This window comes from Zeugodacus cucurbitae, chromosome 4 (assembly GCF_028554725.1).
Source record: "Zeugodacus cucurbitae isolate PBARC_wt_2022May chromosome 4, idZeuCucr1.2, whole genome shotgun sequence".
Classification (NCBI taxonomy): Eukaryota; Metazoa; Arthropoda; class Insecta; order Diptera; family Tephritidae; genus Zeugodacus; species Zeugodacus cucurbitae.
The window spans coordinates 74,250,017-74,270,828 of NC_071669.1; the positions used below are offsets into that span (position 1 = coordinate 74,250,017).

Here is a 20,812-nt window from a genome sequence, read left to right on the forward strand (position 1 = left end):
ATTTGGTGCTGATGAGGGAATGCTTCGTCTTTCTTAAGCAATAAAGATTCTCAGCTGTTGGCAAACATGTCCAATTTATTTTAACCGAGTAATTATCGCATTCAACAACATCGGCCCGGTGGAGTTGGGATACAAAAGTGGTCGCCCACCCTCAGGTCCATTTGAATGCGAATTCGCCAAACCGTTCAGTATTTTTCGGTGAAAAGCAAATCACAGTATTTGACTTGTAACAGATGTTGAAACGAAAACAAAAACAAAAGCCAAAAGGCAAAAAACCGAAAATGGAAATCAATGAAAGCAAAACAAAAAGACATTTCCAAATGTCACTTCGGAAATGAATTAATTATGCTTTCGGTGAGGACATTTTCGTTCAGCTCCGCTCAGTTGGCTTCTTCCCCTCATACCCCTCTCCCTGTGCGCACGGAGTTTGGAAGTCGATGGCTTGAAGCGGAGCAAGCCCTTTTGGGCTTAATGTATTTGGCGCTGGTAGCGAAGTGAGTGAGGGAGCGATTAAATGAATAAGTAAATGCTGGAATCGTGAAAGTAAATAACGAAATCAAAAGAGAACAAACATCGCAAGTGATATGGGTAAGTGAATGGCAACAAAAGTATGCACTTTTGTAGCGCACAAGCAGCTCAAGCTTTGCCATACATATTTAATTACATGGTAGTGACACACAGGAATGTTTCTGAAAATTTTGGTAATCCTACACATTCAATATGTGCTCCTTTAAGACTTGTATCGGAAATCTAAAATTCTATTTATATGCTAATTACGGTTTACGCTTCACTTTTCCTATTTCGATTCCTCCCTTGAGCGCGTTTTGTTGCTCTTTTCATTCCGAAATGATATACACTAATAATAGGCAATTAACATTTTAATTACTTTACATAAGGGCAGGTGTTCCGAGGCATTTGCAATACCAATAAGGCAACACCATTATATGGGGTTGTGTGTATATACGAGCCGTTGTGGTCGTTATAGCCGAATGTTTTGAGAACTACTGTCAGAATTGCCTCTCAGTGCTTCGGAGAGCCCCTCACACTTGAGATAGACCACATTTCGCTTTGGTAGAAATATATATGAGTTCATATAGCCCTCATATAATTTGGCTCCACTACATTAATTAAAATTTATATTTTTGTCGAACCAAACCGTTATATGTCTATTCCGGTCACTTCTTTAAGCCACATTAATGGCTTAATCGAATAACCGTAATTGGAATAATTTGAGAGACATGCAAAGTGCACGCATACATTTCAAAGAACACAAACAAATTATCAAATCGATATTTACTGAACTCAATAACAGGCAACTAGTCAAATTAATTTCTAGTCCAACATATTTGCTTTTGTTAAAAAAACAAAAAAACGAGTTCAGCTGCAAAGCGCATTATCTTTTGAATTAAAATTTTACCGGAGGAAGCAGAGCTAACGGTATACGGTGTGAACATTTTGATAAAATTATTTTATATTTATTGACTAATATGTATTTAGATAATTTGTTTGTGTGCGCTACTCCAAACAGTGAAATCAAATTCATTTTAATCATCTGAAAACAAAAAGGTAAAAATATCAAATATTCATTTGAAACTTGTATTTACGACCACATCACCGCACATAAATTAAATGCTAATTGCGCTGCCTGCAGACATGTTGCAATACAAATACATAAATTATGCTTCTAATTAAAATTATGTGTAAAACGAATTTCAGCAGCTCAAAGTAAATGTACAGTTATTGAACAAAAACAACAGCGAGTATCTAAAATGCGGAAAGATTAATCAAAGATAAAAACTATATTTGAACTCAAAACATATTTTTGAATACCTTCTCCTCTTCTACTCAGCAGATATATAGATCTTTCGGAACGGTTAAATTTGATGATAACAAACTGTTGAAAAAGCATTTTCTATACAGATTCAGACGTATTTTATATTTTAAAGATACGAATAACTTCATTTAAATCTGAGCTGTTTTGCGCGCATAATACCAAGGCATTTGTGACTTGGAGCTCCAGTCATTCGAATACAAAATTAATACAATTTTGTCCGTCCATAAGTATAAATTCTTAGGTATTTGGCGGAGTAACATTTCCGGAACCAGAAGAAAGCTAATATCTTGGGTTTTTATTCGTAGACAATCAATTGAAAACAAGGGCCTGATTTCGTGTTTTATATTTATGAACAGAATGCTACAAACATATGGAGATATGTATTTTAGCCTAACAATCACATTTGCACCCTTGGGTGGGTGTAGACCTTTCCCTTTGTGCGAAATATTGCCTATTGCGCTTTTTACCGCCTATTGTGATAAATATGATTTATGTGGTGTTTCACACCGAAAGCATAAACACACACACATGCAAATAGTGAAAACTCAAACAAAGAGCGCTGGAAAGTCACGCTGAAAGCGGTTGAATGTTCTAAGCTTGTGACTTTTGGTTGAGTTTATTTATTTCAATTTAGCTTTCATGCCACTCCTTAACGGTGGCTTCACTTGCACACACGCCGCGCATATGAGTCAGCACTGCGAAGTCATGTACATAGGAGAATTCACATTCCGTTATGATTTGTGTAACAATATGCCATAATGTAATTTTCGCTCGTGGATTACTGTCAGAAATGAAATTGCGAAGCAGACAAATTTCGGGTGGAGAACTCGTTTTATTGCAAACTGGTATTTAACGGGTGATTTTTTTGAGGTTAGGATTTTCATGCATTAGTATTTGACAGATCACGTGGGATTTCAGACATGGTGTCAAAGAGAAAGATGCTCAGTATGCTTTGACATTTCATCATGAATAGACTTACTAACGAGCAACGCTTGCAAATCATTGAATTTTATTACCAAAATCAGTGTTCGGTTCGAAATGTGTTTCGCGCTTTACGTCCGATTTATGGTCTACATAATCGACCAAGTGAGCAAACAATTAATGCGATTGTGACCAAGTTTCGCACTCAGTTTACTTTATTGGACATTAAACCAACCACACGAATGCGTACAGTGCGTACAGAAGAGAATATTGCGTCTGTTTCTGAGAGTGTGGCTGAAGACCGTGAAATGTCGATTCGTCGCCGTTCGCAGCAATTGGGTTTGTGTTATTCGACCACATGGAAGATTTTACGCAAAGATCTTGGTGTAAAACCGTATAAAATACAGCTCGTGCAAGAACTGAAGCCGAACGATCTGCCACAACGTCGAATTTTCAGTGAATGGGCCCTAGAAAAGTTGGCAGAAAATCCGCTTTTTTATCGACAAATTTTGTTCAGCGATGAGGCTCATTTCTGGTTGAATGGCTACGTAAATAAGCAAAATTGCCGCATTTGGGGTGAAGAGCAACCAGAAGCCGTTCAAGAACTGCCCATGCATCCCGAAAAATGCACTGTTTGGTGTGGTTTGTACGCTGGTGGAATCATTGGACCGTATTTTTTCAAAGATGCTGTTGGACGCAACGTTACGGTGAATGGCGATCGCTATCGTTCGATGCTAACAAACTTTTTGTTGCCAAAAATGGAAGAACTGAACTTGGTTGACATGTGGTTTCAACAAGATGGCGCTACATGCCACACAGCTCGCGATTCTATGGCCATTTTGAGGGAAAACTTCGGAGAACAATTCATCTCAAGAAATGGACCCGTAAGTTGGCCACCAAGATCATGCGATTTAACGCCTTTAGACTATTTTTTGTGGGGCTACGTCAAGTCTAAAGTCTACAGAAATAAGCCAGCAACTATTCCAGCTTTGGAAGACAACATTTCCGAAGAAATTCGGGCTATTCCGGCCGAAATGCTCGAAAAAGTTGCCCAAAATTGGACTTTCCGAATGGACCACCTAAGACGCAGCCGCGGTCAACATTTAAATGAAATTATCTTCAAAAAGTAAATGTCATGAACCAATCTAACGTTTCAAATAAAGAACCGATGAGATTTTGCAAATTTTATGCGTTTTTTTTTTTAAAAAAAGTTATCAAGCTCTTAAAAAATCACCCTTTATATGCAAATGTATGGCGAAATGAAAATAAATCTTTCTTCGTATCAAATGTTTAAAATTTTAGTGCTTGAGCCCTCCAAACTTCACTTTCCAAAAGTTGAGTTGAAAAAAGCTTACTTTCTAGATACATGCATACGTCTCTACTCATCAGTATAGTGTCGCGAAGTGGCGTTTTATCAGTTTATTGGAATCTCGTTAACCCATCGTTTGGAATACATTATGACCTCATAAAACGAGCGCGCGAATGGTCTAGCCGAAGGGCAGCCATAAAATAATATTAATGATGGCAATTCTCCACTTCGTTTAAGTCACGCAACAGAAGAAAAGGCCAATGCTAGTGGTCAAAGATCTTAACATTAGGGTGTTTGGCTGAAATTGAACTTTTAGAAATTGGAACAGAGCTATTAATCGGTGAAACTCTGGTATCAATAAACGAAGGAGATCAATGAAAGGAGATCGGTGAAACTCTGGTATCAATAAACGAAGGAGACCGATGTCTCACTGCTATTCAAGGTTCTGAAAATCTTATTAATCAAAGGTAAAAGTGAACATTCAATAGAAGTAAATATAATAAATGAAATTTTTTACTTCTTAGAATATCTAAAGTTTAAAGGAAGTATGGAACTTAGAGAAAATTCCAATGTTATCAATCAAATTTAAAATTCATCTACTTATCCAAAGCGGATAAAATTTAATTACACGAGAGCAACATACATATGTACAGTCTGTTTCTGTCAAGCCGACACCGCTCAAGTCTTAAGTAGTACAAATCCGCAGCGCTTGAATAGGCTCTCGACTTGAGTGGGTGTGCACTAATCGTATTTGACTTTTTGATTGTCAGGTAAGTCGTTACAACAACCTTGACTAAACAAACAAACAATCAAATCGTCAAATCGCTTTTAATCACTGGGGTCTGGTGGGCAGCGCCAATAGCTCACCCCATTTACCAATACAAACACGCCCTTCCGAAACAAAGTTTCCCCTAAGAATTCCGCCCGCATTCTAAGAGTATTGTATGGTAATAGTCGAATGAAAGTTACACAATTTCGGTTGACATTTGGCGAGACGATTTACGCTTGACAACTATGTTAATTGCTTTGCGCTGTCTGTCACCGCGCGCACGTTAATTGGGGCTGAGTTAGGTGGGTGAGCGTTTATTTGGCACTGTCACGAATTGAATTCGGCGTATGGCGATTGTTCCTCGTTTGCTTGTGCCATGTCTGTGAGTAGTTAAGGAAGCGCTTTTGGAACGCACTCAGCAGTTTTTGTGCCTTTTATGCTTTAATAATTTCCTTCCCGCTTGAATTTTTTCACTGGTGAACGAGTTCTTGGAACTTTGTGAGCTTAAAATAATATTTAATAATGCAGTAAGCGGTGCTTCAAGACAACTAACTACTAAACAAGGCTCCCAAATTTTCCTTAGAACTCCAAAATTCGAATGGCTTCAAGGTTTGTTAACAATGTGAAGTATATTGATAAGACACTAAATAGCTATTTATGTCTGAGGAAGACGGCAGTTGTAGGAGTTTGAGTTCTTGCAATATTTTATTACCATAATCCATAAATAAATCTTGTCCCCTCACTGGTGTGTTTAGGTAAACATTCGTTTATTGTGTGATTTAGTAAACAATTGGGTGGACTTGGCCAATATTGTTTGTTGGTTACACCATCAATAAAACAGAATATGAATTTCCCACAAAAAGCTGGCATTCCTTTGGGAAAAATCTTGTTTTCTTCTGTTTACCTTGACGGTATTTATTCATGTGAGTAGGATGATGCTTGAATATTGATTTCGCTCTTATCGCACTTACAAGACGCCGTCGTGCACAACAAGACGTCAGGAAGAACCTCGCGCCTGCCGGAGCTGCTGCCGCAACAGGCTGATTCACCAGGCGCGCCTCTCCTGCTAAGGATGCGGACAGAGTTTTGCACGGAAAGTGAAACAAAATGAGGTTACAAATAAGGTAAACACAAACACAAAGCGCAAATTTCGTTACGGAAACGTGTCAAGTGTCGCTGATTTGACTGACAGAAATTTGCACTTCCTAATATTTTTTGTTAGCATTTCCAACAACTGCTGGCGAATATAAGCCAGGAATGTGCGAAATGTGTTGTTGCGAAATTTGTAGTTGCCTTTGCATATGTGTCATGCCGCATTTTTCACTTGTCACCTGCGAATGCCATGCCAAAAGGAAGCAGCAAGTGCCAAAGAACAATTTGATTTGCTCCTTACAGAGCATATTCGACGTCAGATGGGTAAAGGGCGAGCACTGAGGATGGTGGAGGAAGATCCAAAAACGAAAGCAAACACCGACAAAACTCCGTCTCGTCACTCAACTTACTTATATCGCGATGGCGCATTCGGAATGAGGTTGCAAATGCCATTTGCGCCCGATGGATACATGAATATGCATGTTAATGGACGCGTTTCCATATTTATTCGCTTGTTTCTCCTTAATCTGAATTTTTCGCATTTACTCCATGTACACCATATCGCCAACAAGACAACAAACTCGTATGTGTGCATGCGGTTAGATATTACTTTTCCCTTTTCAAATTCAAAAAGTTTTCGATGCAAAAAATCGAGTTTAATCTCGTTATATGAATTTTGCCTGGAAGAACTGAAGAAGAAAGGCAAGTGTCGAGTGTGTGCTGATTATAGAAAAAGAAAAACTGATGAAACAAGGAACATTAAACAGTAAGGTAAATTTAAGGCAGTGGAAATGATAGAAGTCTGATATACTGGGAACAAGAGTTAAAAGACCGGTTATGAAGGTATGGGTCTCGTAATATTCATTATCATATCTCTGGTAGTTCATTGTGAATAAAGTAATTAGGCTGTATAAAGAATATGTTTTATGAAGTACTTTCGTTTTTTCTGACTGAACTGAAATGAAAGTTAGTCAGAACACTCGTAAAAAGAAATTTCATCCTTGGAGTAATTACGCCTTTCATCCTGTCAACTTAAGCAAACACTTAAACAAGTTTTACAATATCCAAAATTGGCGCAACTGACCTGTCAAGCAGGAGAGAGAAACGTTCATAAAACACAGTTTTTAATTGCATGCCAGCAAACAAGAATGCTAAAAAACGAACCGATAGGGTTTTAATACCAAAACGAAACGAAAACAAAAGCATTGTTGTAAATTACGAGTGCACCTTTAGCTAAACAACTCACGCATGTACTTATTGTAGCTGCAAAAAGCGAACACAGTGAGTCACAAAATTGTGCGGATACTATTTAAAGTTCCTGTTGATATGGCATTCCCAGCTCTATCAGTTACAAGGTAATATGCAGTTCATACAGTGTAAGCTTTAGGCATAAGACACTGGAGTATCCGAACGTCCAAAGCTAGAGAGATCTGACAGTGAGTGTTACTCCTCGTACCATTCTGTCGGCGATCGCATGTAAATTCCAAATTCAATCAAATTGATTGTGTCTTTATCACAGCATTAACAGTGGGCTTTAGGTGCATTCTAGAAATCTCGCATTTAAGAACTTAATAAGACCACTTGAGGGGATCGGCGAGAAGTCCACCGAGTCAATGTAACCTCAAATTAGAGCACTTTCCCCGCATACACTAATGCACACAATGCGAAGCTTTGCCACTTCGAAAGTTGCGCAATAAAAGTTTTAATTTATGCGACACTCTCGGCCACTCGACACAGTAGCTGCTTTGCTTTCCGAAAACTGTCCAAAAACAAAGCAATCCAAGCAACGATATGGCTATTGTTGATGCCATTGTATTTCGAGCCACGCTGCTGCTCGTGTGGCAAGCCTTTGGCTGATGTTTCTGACAAAGTTTCATTTGTTCTTACTTGTACTGTTATAATGCGTCGCTTCTTTGTTGTTTGACTTTTGCACAAAATTATTTGTTTGTTTTCCTTTTGTGGCTTGGCTCAGTTTGGCTCTGGCACAAACCGGCGCCATTACCTCACTGAACAGATTTTTTTCGAATAGCAATCGCACCGCCAGCAGAGTTGCATTTCGCAACGTCGGACCCTCTTCCCCCACTTCGAAGTTGTTGGCAACAGCACTGGGGATGGCAGATGCTGCAGGGGTTAATGTTGTTGCAGTTGCACGGGGAGCTCAGCCAATTCGGCAAAGCGGCGCTCGTGCTGTGCGTATGTCTGTTTGTCGAGGCGAAAATGGCGCACACATTGTCAATGAAGAGCTACCGCATACCACTTGTAGTGTGCAACCTGAGGCGACATTTAAATTCGTTGCAACTTGCATGTGGTTATTGCTTTTGTTGGGTGCGCCATAGCATTGTCATTGTCGCTTTCACTTGCCACAGCCACACATACACACACCCGTACACATTGTGGGCTGCAATGATTCTCTCCAATCACCTGAAATATGCACTCGCGTTGTTGTTGTTGCACTAACCTACTGGTGTGTGGCATGCCGCATGGTGCAAAGCAGATTTATGTGCTACGCAGGAGCTGGGCAACAATGCCAAAAACCAAATCGACAGAGAAGAAGAACAAATTTGGCTGAAGTGAAATTTAGGTGATTGCCGAGTGTGAGTGTGTGCGCGTGTGTGTGAGTAAATTATTAAAGCGGTTAACTGAGACGTATGTGCGCGGCGTTCGAATTGCTTCGCACAACTGCGTGTGACCGAGCGGCATCCGAGCGGAGCCGGTCGAAAGTGCCACTGATTTGACCGCACTGCATTACATCTGCTTGGATGCATGCATATATGTATGTATGTATGTGTGTGTGTATGCTTCTTCTATGTGTGCGTATGTAGGGCACCTAAACACCTTGCTGCCGCTGTGCCACATACATATATTCTGCGGTAAGGGCCAGGTAATGCTTAACGACGAAGATTGCGGCTCTCTAATGTGTGTGTGTGTGCGTAAATAGAATTCTACCACTGCTGGAAATCCGGTTAAATTATATTATTATGACCGAGCGATAAAGTGAAATTGTATTGTGGAGCGGCGGTGTTTCACACAACAAACACTTCGACAATAACATCAGTCATGGGTGCCCCAGTTAGACCGCAATGACCCATCAGCCCAACCGCCAGCCCATTAACGCCAAGTTTGTAACACTTATAGCCACCAGCAACGCCTCTCGAGTGCGTGAGGTGATAAATCGGCGGTCAAATGTTCCAATTATTAGTGGTGTTGCGCTGCTCTTCAACCGCACTTGCCCTTCAACCCCCTTTCCTCTTTCACTTCTGATTCCTCAGTTTGTGTGAATTAATGTTTACTTTACGTTAGTTTGCAGGTCATGCCTCGTGAAATAGTTCAACAAGGTGGTGGAGAGTCAAGATTAGAGACTGATTTGTGAGAACCAATTTAAATAATTCACAATTTGTACTGGAGTATAAAAGAAGTCTTTCCAATAGACTTTAGTCAAGATTTCAATTGCTAATGATCTCTACATAAGAATTAGCAGTCCTACTGCTAAAAAATATAAACGGATTGTGAAGTCCAAAGCTTGAAATTTCTTGTAATAAATTGATATCTTTTAACGATATACCCCTCATAGGGAATACTTAAATTAATCGGTTTTAGGCATAAAAAGGATCAAAGAGCAACAGACTCGCCTAATTTAAACTCTTTTTTTAATGACACGCCAAGAAGAGATGTTGAAGAAGTTCATCAAATACGATTTTTTTGTAGAAGCTTTCATTAAGACGCACATATTGCTTAGTCATACTGTAATTACTCATACTCTGCAATTTCTTTCAGCTTTTGCATGTTCCAGCGGTTAAATCTACTAGTTACTTCACAACTAGTATGAACCCAAATCTCTACTAGTCCGCCGATAGACTTTTCCACAAAACCTACGGGCGTATTAATGTATAAAAGAAGGAAGCTTATTAAATGTAATTATAATGTAACAAATTTTATTACTATTATCAAAGAAATATTTATCTTATTTTCAAAATCTATATTTAATACGAGTATTAAAAATTGTCATCATGACCTCAACTAAACAGAAACCTGGTTAATAACTGTTGAAGTTACCTGAAATAATCCACTAATAAATTGTCCCATAATTCATTAAAACCTCATTTGCTTCTGACTAGTTCGATTTGAGTCAGGGAGTTCTTGTGGTAAACCAAATGGCTCATGGCGGGGTTGGAGTACAATTCGATGTAAATGAGCATACACTCACACCGGAAATATGTGCACAACAGCGTGTGTATGTTGGAATTTTGTCATATCATCAGTTTCCCATCGGCAGCATTAGCAAACGGTATGCATTATAAATTGCATACCAACACATTTGCACATATCCTTTCTTTGCCACTCATTATATTACTCTGTTTTTCTCGTTCTTGTTCTTGCTGTTGTCATTGTTGCTGCTGCCTTTGCTCCAGTGCCTTGTCTCCGATGTTGTACTATATCGTTGGATTCTTTGAAATGCTCCATAATTTCAATAGATTCACCTGCTAGCCCTTCTCCTTCCTCCCTTCTTTTCTTTTGCTCATTCACTCTCACACAAGTAACTAAGTGACTCGGCTATTGTTCGGCTGCCAGCTGCTCGCTTCTGTCTTTGCCATTCTGTTTGTCTATTGCGAGCATAATTTTCACATTTACCTGTTACTGCCGTGACATCCATGCGACATGTGTGCGCCGACTACAATGCCCAGCTATTGGAGCACTGCTCATACCCGTGTTCGCTGGCGTATCACATATTCAGTCAGCCATAATTACATACACATTCCATCTTTCTGCGTTGCAGACGGGCGCAGCAGAAACTTCCTCATTTAATTTGCTTTATGCTTGTCGATGCATCGCCTCGTTGCCCGCGCTTTGTCCCCAGATAGTGCTTATAAGTACCTGTGTAGTACGAGCACATTGCACGCTCATAAAATGACATTTTGCACAATGCAGAGTTGTATATTTATACAGAAACAACTTTGTAATACAACATTTCCTTTGAAAATGTTGAAAATGCCTTTCTCACTGGCTCTTGAATGTCACAAGGCTTTTGTGTGTGTTGGTGTGTGTATCAATGACTCTGTTGTGTGAGATCATCGTCGATTTATTAGGTGCCTATCTGTCTGGGGTAAATAGCTTTCAGGTGAAACTTCCATCATTTGGCATTAATTCGGATAATTTTGGGATGAGATTCATAAATGAAACTGCTTGCCATCTTTGAATAATAAATTTAGGCCTAATGAAATGGTATAATCAAATAATTACCAGATCCACTTGGAGACTTTGTTTGGAGAATTCCAAATTCTTATCTTGACTGCCTTTAACGACCTACATAACACTAATTTTCTTGGTTTATGCAATGAATTGAATAGTGAAATGTCCTATACCATGACAAGTGTCTGCGCACATTTCCTTCAACCTTAAGTGAGTGCCTTTGGGAGATGACTGTAGAATGCAGAAGCTTTGTGTATATACTTGGCTTGGTCTTACTGCAGATTAATTTTATGATTTTACATAACACTGTACAACAGCCGGTTAGGTAAAAAAGTAATTTCTCCGTAATTTCTTTATATCGAAGATAGCTTCAAATTTCAAAATCAAAAAAGTCCATATTTTCACTATTGGTTACTGACATTCTATAACTAATATATCTTTTCAGTAAGCTCGATTTGGTAATTCCTATCCAAGAATTTCGATTTTGGAGGTTTCTTTGAAAAATAGAGAAATTATTTTTTTCTTACGACGCAATCTCCCGAAAAAATGGTTAGTAAAAAGTCAATTTGGCCGTATAATGTAACGGCTTTGATGGTTTATTTCGGATCAGAGAATTTTATCACAATTCTTCTTCTCTCTAGTTGAATTACGAAATCTTAAAAATCAATAATAAGGGGTAATGATCAAAACTCCACTTACTTGTCAAGTAGAAGAACAACGTCAAGAAGGCGATCATTTTGAAGGGCCGTCTGTGAGCTAAATGGCTCAGCACGCAGTAAAAGCGACACAGGAGGATTCGTTAAGATGAGCCCAAAAACACGTTTCCGTTATCTTCAGTTGAAACACTGCAGTCTCGATTTCCTCGAACAATTTGTAGTTGCTTCCACTGTTATGAAATATTTTATTTTTTTTAAACGCACTAGCACTTCACTCAAATAAATGCACCCACACACGTTTAAAGAGGCTGCTCTCTGGGCACAAGTGGCCAAATGTATAATCTAATCTAATTCACGCATTAAAATTCGAGAGCGACAAGTGCCACCCTGGATGAGCGAATTGTAAAAAGCAATCCGGGATGACGAGCACCGCGCATAAAACACTAACAGACAAACACTTGAAGGCCAGTGCAGAACTGTTTATTTGCCTCGATTTACATATGTATGCAAAGTGAACGCGTCAAGTGCCGAAATTTATGCTTTTCAACCCGCTTTTTAGGCGCTCGAATGGTTTTACTGTTAGTGGTTACAAGAATTAGCCGATTTCCGCTCGGCGAGCGGGCCTTTTCGTCGTAAATTACCGTTGTCCGCACTTCACTTTTATTGCTTTTATTCTGCAGTTAAATTTCATTTCGTTTCGCTTTTGACACTTTTTGTCTCGTTCCGTTGTTTCCGTGTTTTTACCAGCTTTATTTAGTTACCGCCGCGACAGCTTCCTGGATCCGGTCATGCATTCGTCTGACGCTTTTGCGTATGCGTATTTACACGCGTTGTCCGCCTGAGAGCGAGGCGTGGAGGGAGCTTGTAATGGTCGCTATGTGGAACTGTTTGCTGACGCGCTCACTTCACCGCCAATTTTCACACGCGACCCGGAAATGCTCACTAATTCAGCGCAGCACCGAAAGTGTGCTAGTCTAAAACAACGACCAACAACAACCCATGTTTTTTTCTAATCTGCGCTTTCGTGCGTCTGTAGTTTCACTGAAAAATATGGCTGCTCACTTCTCCTTTGTTGTTGGTCACTGCGTGAACCGCTGCTCTTGATGCCTTTGGTTTTCAATGACGAAAGTTTAAGATATTTTCGGTTTTATGTTTTTATATTATTTCAAGTTGTGTATCTGAATTGTTTTAGCATTTCCCGAATTCAGCTTTAAATATAACAATTGCTCTGCAAATTGCTCAGCGCGTTTTGCTAAGTTTGTGCTTTGGATTTCTTTAGGTTTAAACACTGATTTGATTTATCTTATTTTAATCCGAAAACAATAAATATTTTTACTGTTTGTTATTCGAACCCAATTTTATATATGTAACTCTAGACTATTTCTCTAACTCTGTAACTCTAGACTAGACTCTATTTTTAAACACTAATTAGGGATTTTCTCGGCGAATTTTATTTTGCGAGTATGAATTTTTGTTTTAGTGTTTTGATTTCAGAACTCTCAACTATTTTTGATTGGTGTCCTCGCAACCGATTCACATTTAAATGGATTTCCGCTGCGCTTTTGGCGGGATTCCTCGCGGAGAGCGCGCGTCAATCAAGCAGATTTTGCATATTCAACCTTCTATTTGTGTATCTGTTCGCTTTATTTGTATGCCATTCATTCAAACTCGAACACACATAGTTCGGAGCACAATCGGGCGGCTTTTCAATTGCCGCGGTTATTGATCATAGTTGCCCAATTTGCTGCACACTCGCCGCTTTTCCGGTTACAACGTCGGCGCTTTTCCGCCTTCTATTTCGCTCTCGCTTTGGAGTGTGTTCGCTAGTGTTTGTATTGCTCCAGTTTCCGCGCTGTTGCAGAATTTTAATTAAGCGCTTGTGTTAAAAATGGCGCTGTATTATTTTTCCCTATTATGAAATCGTGTGTGTGCGTGTGTGTGTCGGACTCAATGGATATGTAAAACACACTTTCACACATGCAATGAAAAAATTCACAGTTATTTTTAGCGAATTTCATAAAAAACGCTATTTTTTACTTGAAGCGTGTGGTGAGCGCGGCCGCAATTCGAACCTTTTTGCGCTCGCAAATATTTGCAATATTTGTTTGGAATTTAATTTTTCAATGTTTGCTCGCGCAAACAGCACCGCGTTGCCACATAACGTGCGCATTGGCAATTCACAACGAGGGAATTATGGTGCTTAATTACTTAACACCGAAGCGTTGATAGCCTTTTATTTCAATAATAATGGGCGCTAATGCCGCTTGGCAGCGCAGCTCCAGTCGACCGCATGAATGCCTGCGGCTGCTCCTTTTCGGTGGCACTCGGCCGGCCGTACGGACGAATGCGGAAGGTTCGACTCAGCAACACTTTGTTGTTGTTATTGTTGTTGATTGGTGCTTTGCGGCGCCACCAACGCGCAAATACCCGCAGTTCACACGGCGCGCCCACAAATTCGTTGTTGTTGCTTTGTTAGCTGCTCTTGTTTTGCTCCGGTTTTGGCGCAGTTTGGCTTTTTGCATGCCCGAATTCGGTCGCCGCATCAGCTATGCGTAAATTAACTGCCGGGGCACTGCACTGCAGCGCCGCTGATTAACCGTTGTTGCGTGGCAATTCCAGTTATTGCAGTTATTGTTGATGTTGCGAAAGCCTTTAAGCCGCGCAGTTTTCGGTTCGACAAGCGAATTAAATTTAATAAAAACGCATTTACATTATTGGGTAACGGTAAGCTGTGGCTTTGCGTTGTGAGCACCAGAGGTGGCATGTAGTTGGACTATATTACTCATACGTCATGTCGGTTCGCGCACTCTTTGCTCTGCTGACTGCGCTTATGTGTGTAATCTAATGCACGTTTCTAATAAATAGCTTTGCTAGTTCCGTGGTTGCAGTAGAAATGTCAATTTTCAATTAAATCATTATTTTTATGGTTTCACTTTCGCTTTATTCAATTACCGCTCAATATCCCTTCGCTGTGTATTTGTACAGTAATGTTTATTTTTCTGGTGGTTGGTTAGCACCAGCTGCCAGTGTAGCTGTCACAGCACAATAAGCTGAGAAATGACTTGTCATTTATAAACTTACAGCCATTTGTGTAACCGATTCTCATCTATCCCCTCTCCCACCTGGCCACTTATCGTTTTTCACATTTCCCTTTATTGCGCTTTTTGCACTTTCCGATTCTCCGCACTTATTTGATTGAATTGTCGCGTTATGGCTATTGTAGTTTTGCCTTTTTCCCTTTTTCTGTTGCCTGAATGGCCTTTGTGGTCAATATTATCGCTTCACTTAGTCCACTTCCACGAAAAGGTGAATAATGTATTTATCTGCAGGTTCCCCGACAGCTGTTGAGCAATCGTTTGAGGGTTGGACCACAAAACACTGCAATTAGAGAAAAATATGCCGAAATTAGTCCAGTAAACTTGGAAGTTGTGGTTTAATGTTGGTATTCAAATATGTATATAACCTACATATATAGAAATAGAGAGGAGAACTTATCATTCCGATTGCGAAAAAAAGGATCTACCAAAATAGTGAATGTACCCTATTAATATTGGTATTCTTTATTGTTCAAGAAAGTCTCTAGTTTTGTTATCAATTTAGGCTTTATAGTCTTCTGACTTGACATTAAAAGAAGTAGGTATCCAGCCCCACTTTTGACTACTCACTCCACCTACAAAACTCCTCGAATGTGCTTATTGAGGTGGTAACCTGTTACCAGCCGCACAGTTGCCATCGCATTTATTCAATTCTATTAACTATTTAATGTCTTTAAGGCGCTTAGTTTCAACTTCGTTAAGTTCTTTGCATTTCAAGAGTATCGGAAATATCGCAAACAAAGTGTTCTTTCATTCGCAAGCAAGTGGGTTTACCTTCGCGCCCAATAAAACTCCATGGCAAAAACTTCTTCCTGCCTCTGTGTTAGTTTGTGTGTTCATATCTGCTGTGCAGCATCGACCACTTGCGTCGCCCATTCAATTTACGCTTTACATTTTCAATTTTCTACGCTCCATCACTTTCGTCTGTCATACTTTCTCCTCAACGCCCTTACACATTACACATCGCTTAGCTGTTTCTTTGCTTGGCAATACACACAGTTGCACATCCACTATTGAATCTTGAAGACAGAAGCCGGACCCCTTACCACAAAACAGCGATTTCCTACGTCTCCCCGTTTATTCCTGCGTGTTAGAAATGGTCAGAAACCTTTCAACAACTCATTATTGGAAGGAACTTGTATATACATTTACACTTCCGCTTAATGTATTCTCTCTCGCTGTTGGCAATTCTCGTTAAAAAGCTGTCAATCAATTATATTTTGTTTTAATTAAACTGAGCGGAGCTGCTTAAAATAGAAAAGAAAACTGCTATACAATTTCAATTCCTTCATTTTCCAATTTGGAGTAAGTGCTCATGCTTGCTGTTATCTCGTGCATTATTGGAATTACTCGTCATTGTCATGTGTATATTATATATCCTATATCTATCTGGTTTCGTTTAAGACGCGCTCGTCTAGGAGCCTTGTGTAAGCTATTTGCAAGTGGCCTTCAATTCTCGCAGTGCATTCGCAAGTGCCTGTCAGTCAATTGACAAAGAATATTCATTTTACATACTCGCCACTCGAAAGTGCATTGTCGCTAAATTTACGAGAGCAGATATGATGTTGCAAGGTTAATATACCGTTATTGCAGCCAATATAACCAATTTATGCATACGAGCACATGCCGAGCGCCGCGTCTGTGCAAATAAATCTACGAAAGCACTTCGCAATTGTTGCTTTCATTTGCATACTCGGGCATTTTCTCTATGCTTGTTTTATCTTTGCTCGGCTCAGTGAATTCAAAATGTCAATGATGAACTTTTCATTGACAGCGAGCACCAGGCAGAAAAGTTGAGGCCGGTTCAATAAGCGGCGATGAGTTTTTCTATTTTTGATCCTTCCAATTGACATATAACGGCGCGATTGACATGCATTCGTGCGTGTGTGTTGCAACTTGCGTTCAATATATTTGAGTGATACTCGTATACGAGTATATTTATATATGTTTATGTATACTGATATATGAATAGGGTATAAAGCTAAAGTGGTTCAAGAGCACGGACGATTGGTCTGCGGGGTTCACGTAAATGCAGGGAGTTCGTTTTAATGATTAATGTTGTACTTGGAATTATACGTTTCAAGTGCTTGCTGAGAGATGAAGTGGATTTAATGCAAAAGCTTTTCTCACTGATTTGCCTAAATAGTAGTTAATGATAGAAAGCAAAGTAATAATTGAGATTATATAAGTATAAAGCAACAAGCAGTAATCCTATAAACATCTAAATGAGGTTAACCAGCTTTCAATATCTCCATTCTCTTATACTTTCTTTTAAAATGCGATAAGAGGAGATTATTTCTACCTTCGCTTATTTGCTATAGAACTCGGGCTAATGTGACTTTTGATTCATATATCGAAACATTAATTGGTTGACGTTATTCATTGAAACACTTTTTGTAGCTTCAGCCTTTGGTTAGTTCAAATATAAAGCCATTTTGTACTTACTACTTTTGAGCACTAGTGTAGTGGCTTCTTTTATTTCTTGATAATTTTACATTGTACATTTTTCAAATTTTCCAAAACTTAATTTTCCCTACTTTCAATTTTTATTAGCTGATTTTAACAGCCTTCCAATCCATTAGTTTTTAACTATTATAGAACATAAAGGCATTCAACTTACTTCTAGCGCTGTGGTTTATGGTATGTGTTGGCCACTCCAGATTGCAATCGTAAAAGAAATAAACATAAACGCTTGATAGATTTCTTTCGCAGCCTCTCAAAAAGCATCCAATTACCAAACAATCTTTTAAAAGCATAACAACAAAAACGGCTGACGGCGTTGAGTTAAGTATGAAAAGCTCGATGCGAATGCAATGCGAGAAAATGATTTTTTTTTGTGTTAACATCGATTTTCACACTAGGAGAACACCAAGTACATAGACGACAGGCCTTTTGTATGCCTGTCAGCGTTGATATGTTTGCAGCAAAAACAAAAACCGAAAAAGAAACATTCCCCTACAAATTCGGCCCAAGTTAAGCACCCTTGTCGCACCCACTCACTAAGTGGATTTAGATCAAAGTGACGCCACAGCGAGATGAGCAGAGCAGCCGCATTAAACACACATTATACCGTTGTTTTTTTGTTTTTCTTCTGGCTTTTTTGTTTTCGCTTTGCTTAAGTAGTATTTGCTGATAAATATTTATGTCAAAAAACTATTCTCAATTTGTAGCAATTTAAATGGTTTCCCAAAATAAATGGAATTTCATTATTATTTTGGCTTTTTGCTTCGAAACATTCTTAAATTAAATTAAATTAAATTAATATTTTTCACTTTTCGGATTTGTTGTGGCAAGTTCATCATCGCTATAGGTGGAGTGAGGTGGATATATAGATATTTATAAGTCGTATGATTCAGCGATTTTATTATTTAAGTAAATCTCGTTTGAAACAAAGTACATCCAATCCCTTGAAAATATTATAAGAGGGCGAAATTTAACGGAAGGGCTCAAGGTGTAGACCGTTACAGGTCAGTTTCTCAAGGTGCTTATAAACAACAAACCCATCCCTTATACCCATGACGAATGTTAGCTTTGGTACAGCTTCTAGTTTAAGTCGATGATAGTCGATTGAACATCATGAGACCTAGACAACGCAGAGAGATACTTTAACCACCCTAATCGAAGAAATAATAATCATCTTTGATGATCCGCATAAATCATTTATTCGAAGTCGACATCGATTTGCTAAAGTGGAAAAAATGCTCTTCGAAGGTAGTTTATTAATTAATTTATTCCCTACAGCCGAAGGCCTCTGCTGCCAGTGCTGCTAGATATTTATTTGTAGAATATTAAGTATTGTACAAATAATTTATAAAATAAAAAATAAATAAAAAAAAAATTATTCCCTTTTGACATTTAAAAGTTTTTCATATTTTTTCAGATTCTTAGTAATTCTAATATGAGTATATCAATAAGAATAAATCCATAATTCTAAAGACAAAAGTAGCTCATCTTCTTATCTCCCTAAGCGAATGTATTTCAATGAAGAACCATCTACTTGGCTATCAATTCCAATTAATCATTCACCACACAAAAAATTAACTTACAATAATAATTGATGTTACGGCATCTGGGATGCGAACTTTTTATGGGCTTTCTTATTAATATTTTACAACACTCATTGGCTCACAGTAAAAATCACCTTCACTTTTTACGGCGTCTTCGATTATCTAGGCCTGCAGATATGCATGACGTTGTGACCACAGCGCTCGCTGTCAAGATGCCAAACAAATACCGTTCAGCAGAAGATGCTCTGCAGAAGCTTTGTTGTTGGAGCTGGTGGCGCTTCTATTGACAGCCAGCGCATAACACAAATTCTCTCAGGCGTTCATTGAAATTTCACGTATTTGCGTATTTAATAGCACTTTTCACTTTTTAAGCACGAGCCTATTCTTCAGATTCCTCTGCTTCTTTATTTTCGAATTTTCTTTAGTTGTTGCTTATCACCTGCACAAGCTTTTGGCCATCAACACCACACGACCGCACAAACATTAATACATATAACTATAGGCATGTATTTACATTGGTTTTCATGCTTTTCACGCTTTGCACTTCCCACTTCTCTTTCGTCTAGTTATTTTCGTTCTAGAGATTTTATCGTCGGCGTGTACGTGCCTTGGTTAACAACAAATGCAAATTGGCGGTTGCGAGGAAATGGCAGGTACGGAATTCGCGGCAAAGGAAGGTTCAATGAGCGCGTCTTCCTACGAACCTACGCCACTTTGCACCAGGCATTCACCTGCTTTGTCAGTCACACTGTCACACTGTCACATTCACTGCCACTGTCACTGCCGCTGTCACTATCACACGGCGCGACGGTCGCTGCGTTTCCGCAATGCAATTGGTTTTTGACACGCGGCGCGTGGTTCACGGCGTTCACCACTCACAACACTTAACGGGCGCCGTGGCGAGGGCAACACACTCGCTCAGTTCGGTTCCAAATAGTTCGATTCCATTTAATGCAATACGATACGCGCCTTAGTCTGTGCGTTGCGCACATCAGATGTCATTAATCTGTCGAGCGTTAGCCGATTCACTGCTTGCTTGCGTTCTCAGTCGATGTTGCACTGATACTGATTGCGACGCGCTAGTTTTCCGATTCGCCACCAGCCTGTTGGTGTATGTGCGTCCGCCACAGTTGGCAGTGAGCCTTGTACTTGGCGCTTTGACATCAAGCACCGACGAATTTAGCGCTGAGCAGCACGCCAGTAACTCCACACAACACGACGAAGAGACGAAACGGCTTGCTGGCCGAGAGCACAAAAAACGCGCTGCCGAGAGCCCCTAGCATGTGCTCGCTCTGTTGACTGCTAGAGACGCTCGATGGCAGTCAACGCGCTGTGTCGAAATACAGCCGAAGAATAATTGCAACCGATTTGAACTTCTCTAACTCTATCCAATGTTAGTGCTATGGAGTTATAGATGCCAAGATTGTTGTCTTGATGAAGTAAATTATCCAAATTCTTCCGATATTAAAATGATTAAATAATAACTTAAACATAAAATTTCCAAATTTACAGCTAGTCGATTGAATGAAGAAGTTAGCATTTCCTGATTTCAGTTAACTGGCGAGTATCGACAATTAAATAATAATAAAAAAGGTCAGCTCAGAGAAAATTGTTCAGAGAATCGTGAGTCCAATAATCTGTTTATAGTTTGTTATATGTCAAAGATTAATCTAATATAACCAAAAATATTTTAAATCCCAGAACATAATTATTAGATTTTATTTAGAAAAAAAATTGAGAACTCATTCTTCTCTTGGTTTAACTCTCTACATAGAAATAATACAAATTTTAAAAATTTAACAATAATTTTGATCGGTAATAAGTATCCACTATCATTCAATTTAAAAACATTCTAAAACTCTTTGTTTCACGTGTTGTTCTAAACCTAATAAAGAGTACAAAGAGAGCGCCTGCTCAGTTCTCAAAAGCATATTTCTCTCTT

The 20,812-nt window shown here is 39.1% G+C and overlaps 1 protein-coding gene across 3 annotated transcripts in view; it reads right to left on the reverse strand.

The window, feature by feature from the left end:
- LOC105212934 (uncharacterized) overlaps positions 1-20,023 on the reverse strand; it is a 126,650-nt gene extending 106,627 nt beyond the window's left edge. The window contains exons 1-2 of one of the 3 annotated variants that reach the window (XM_011185316.3): positions 19,005-20,023; positions 11,812-15,146 (exon numbers count right to left, since the gene is read on the reverse strand). In XM_011185316.3, coding sequence (XP_011183618.2) covers positions 11,812-11,848 — 37 coding nt within the window. In that variant the 5' untranslated portion in view covers positions 11,849-15,146; positions 19,005-20,023. Of the gene's footprint in view, positions 1-11,811; positions 15,147-18,909 lie in introns of all 3 variants that reach the window. The other 2 variants (XM_054228862.1, XM_011185317.3) reach the window with 2 other exon arrangements.
- Between the last annotated feature and the right edge of the window lie 789 nt (positions 20,024-20,812).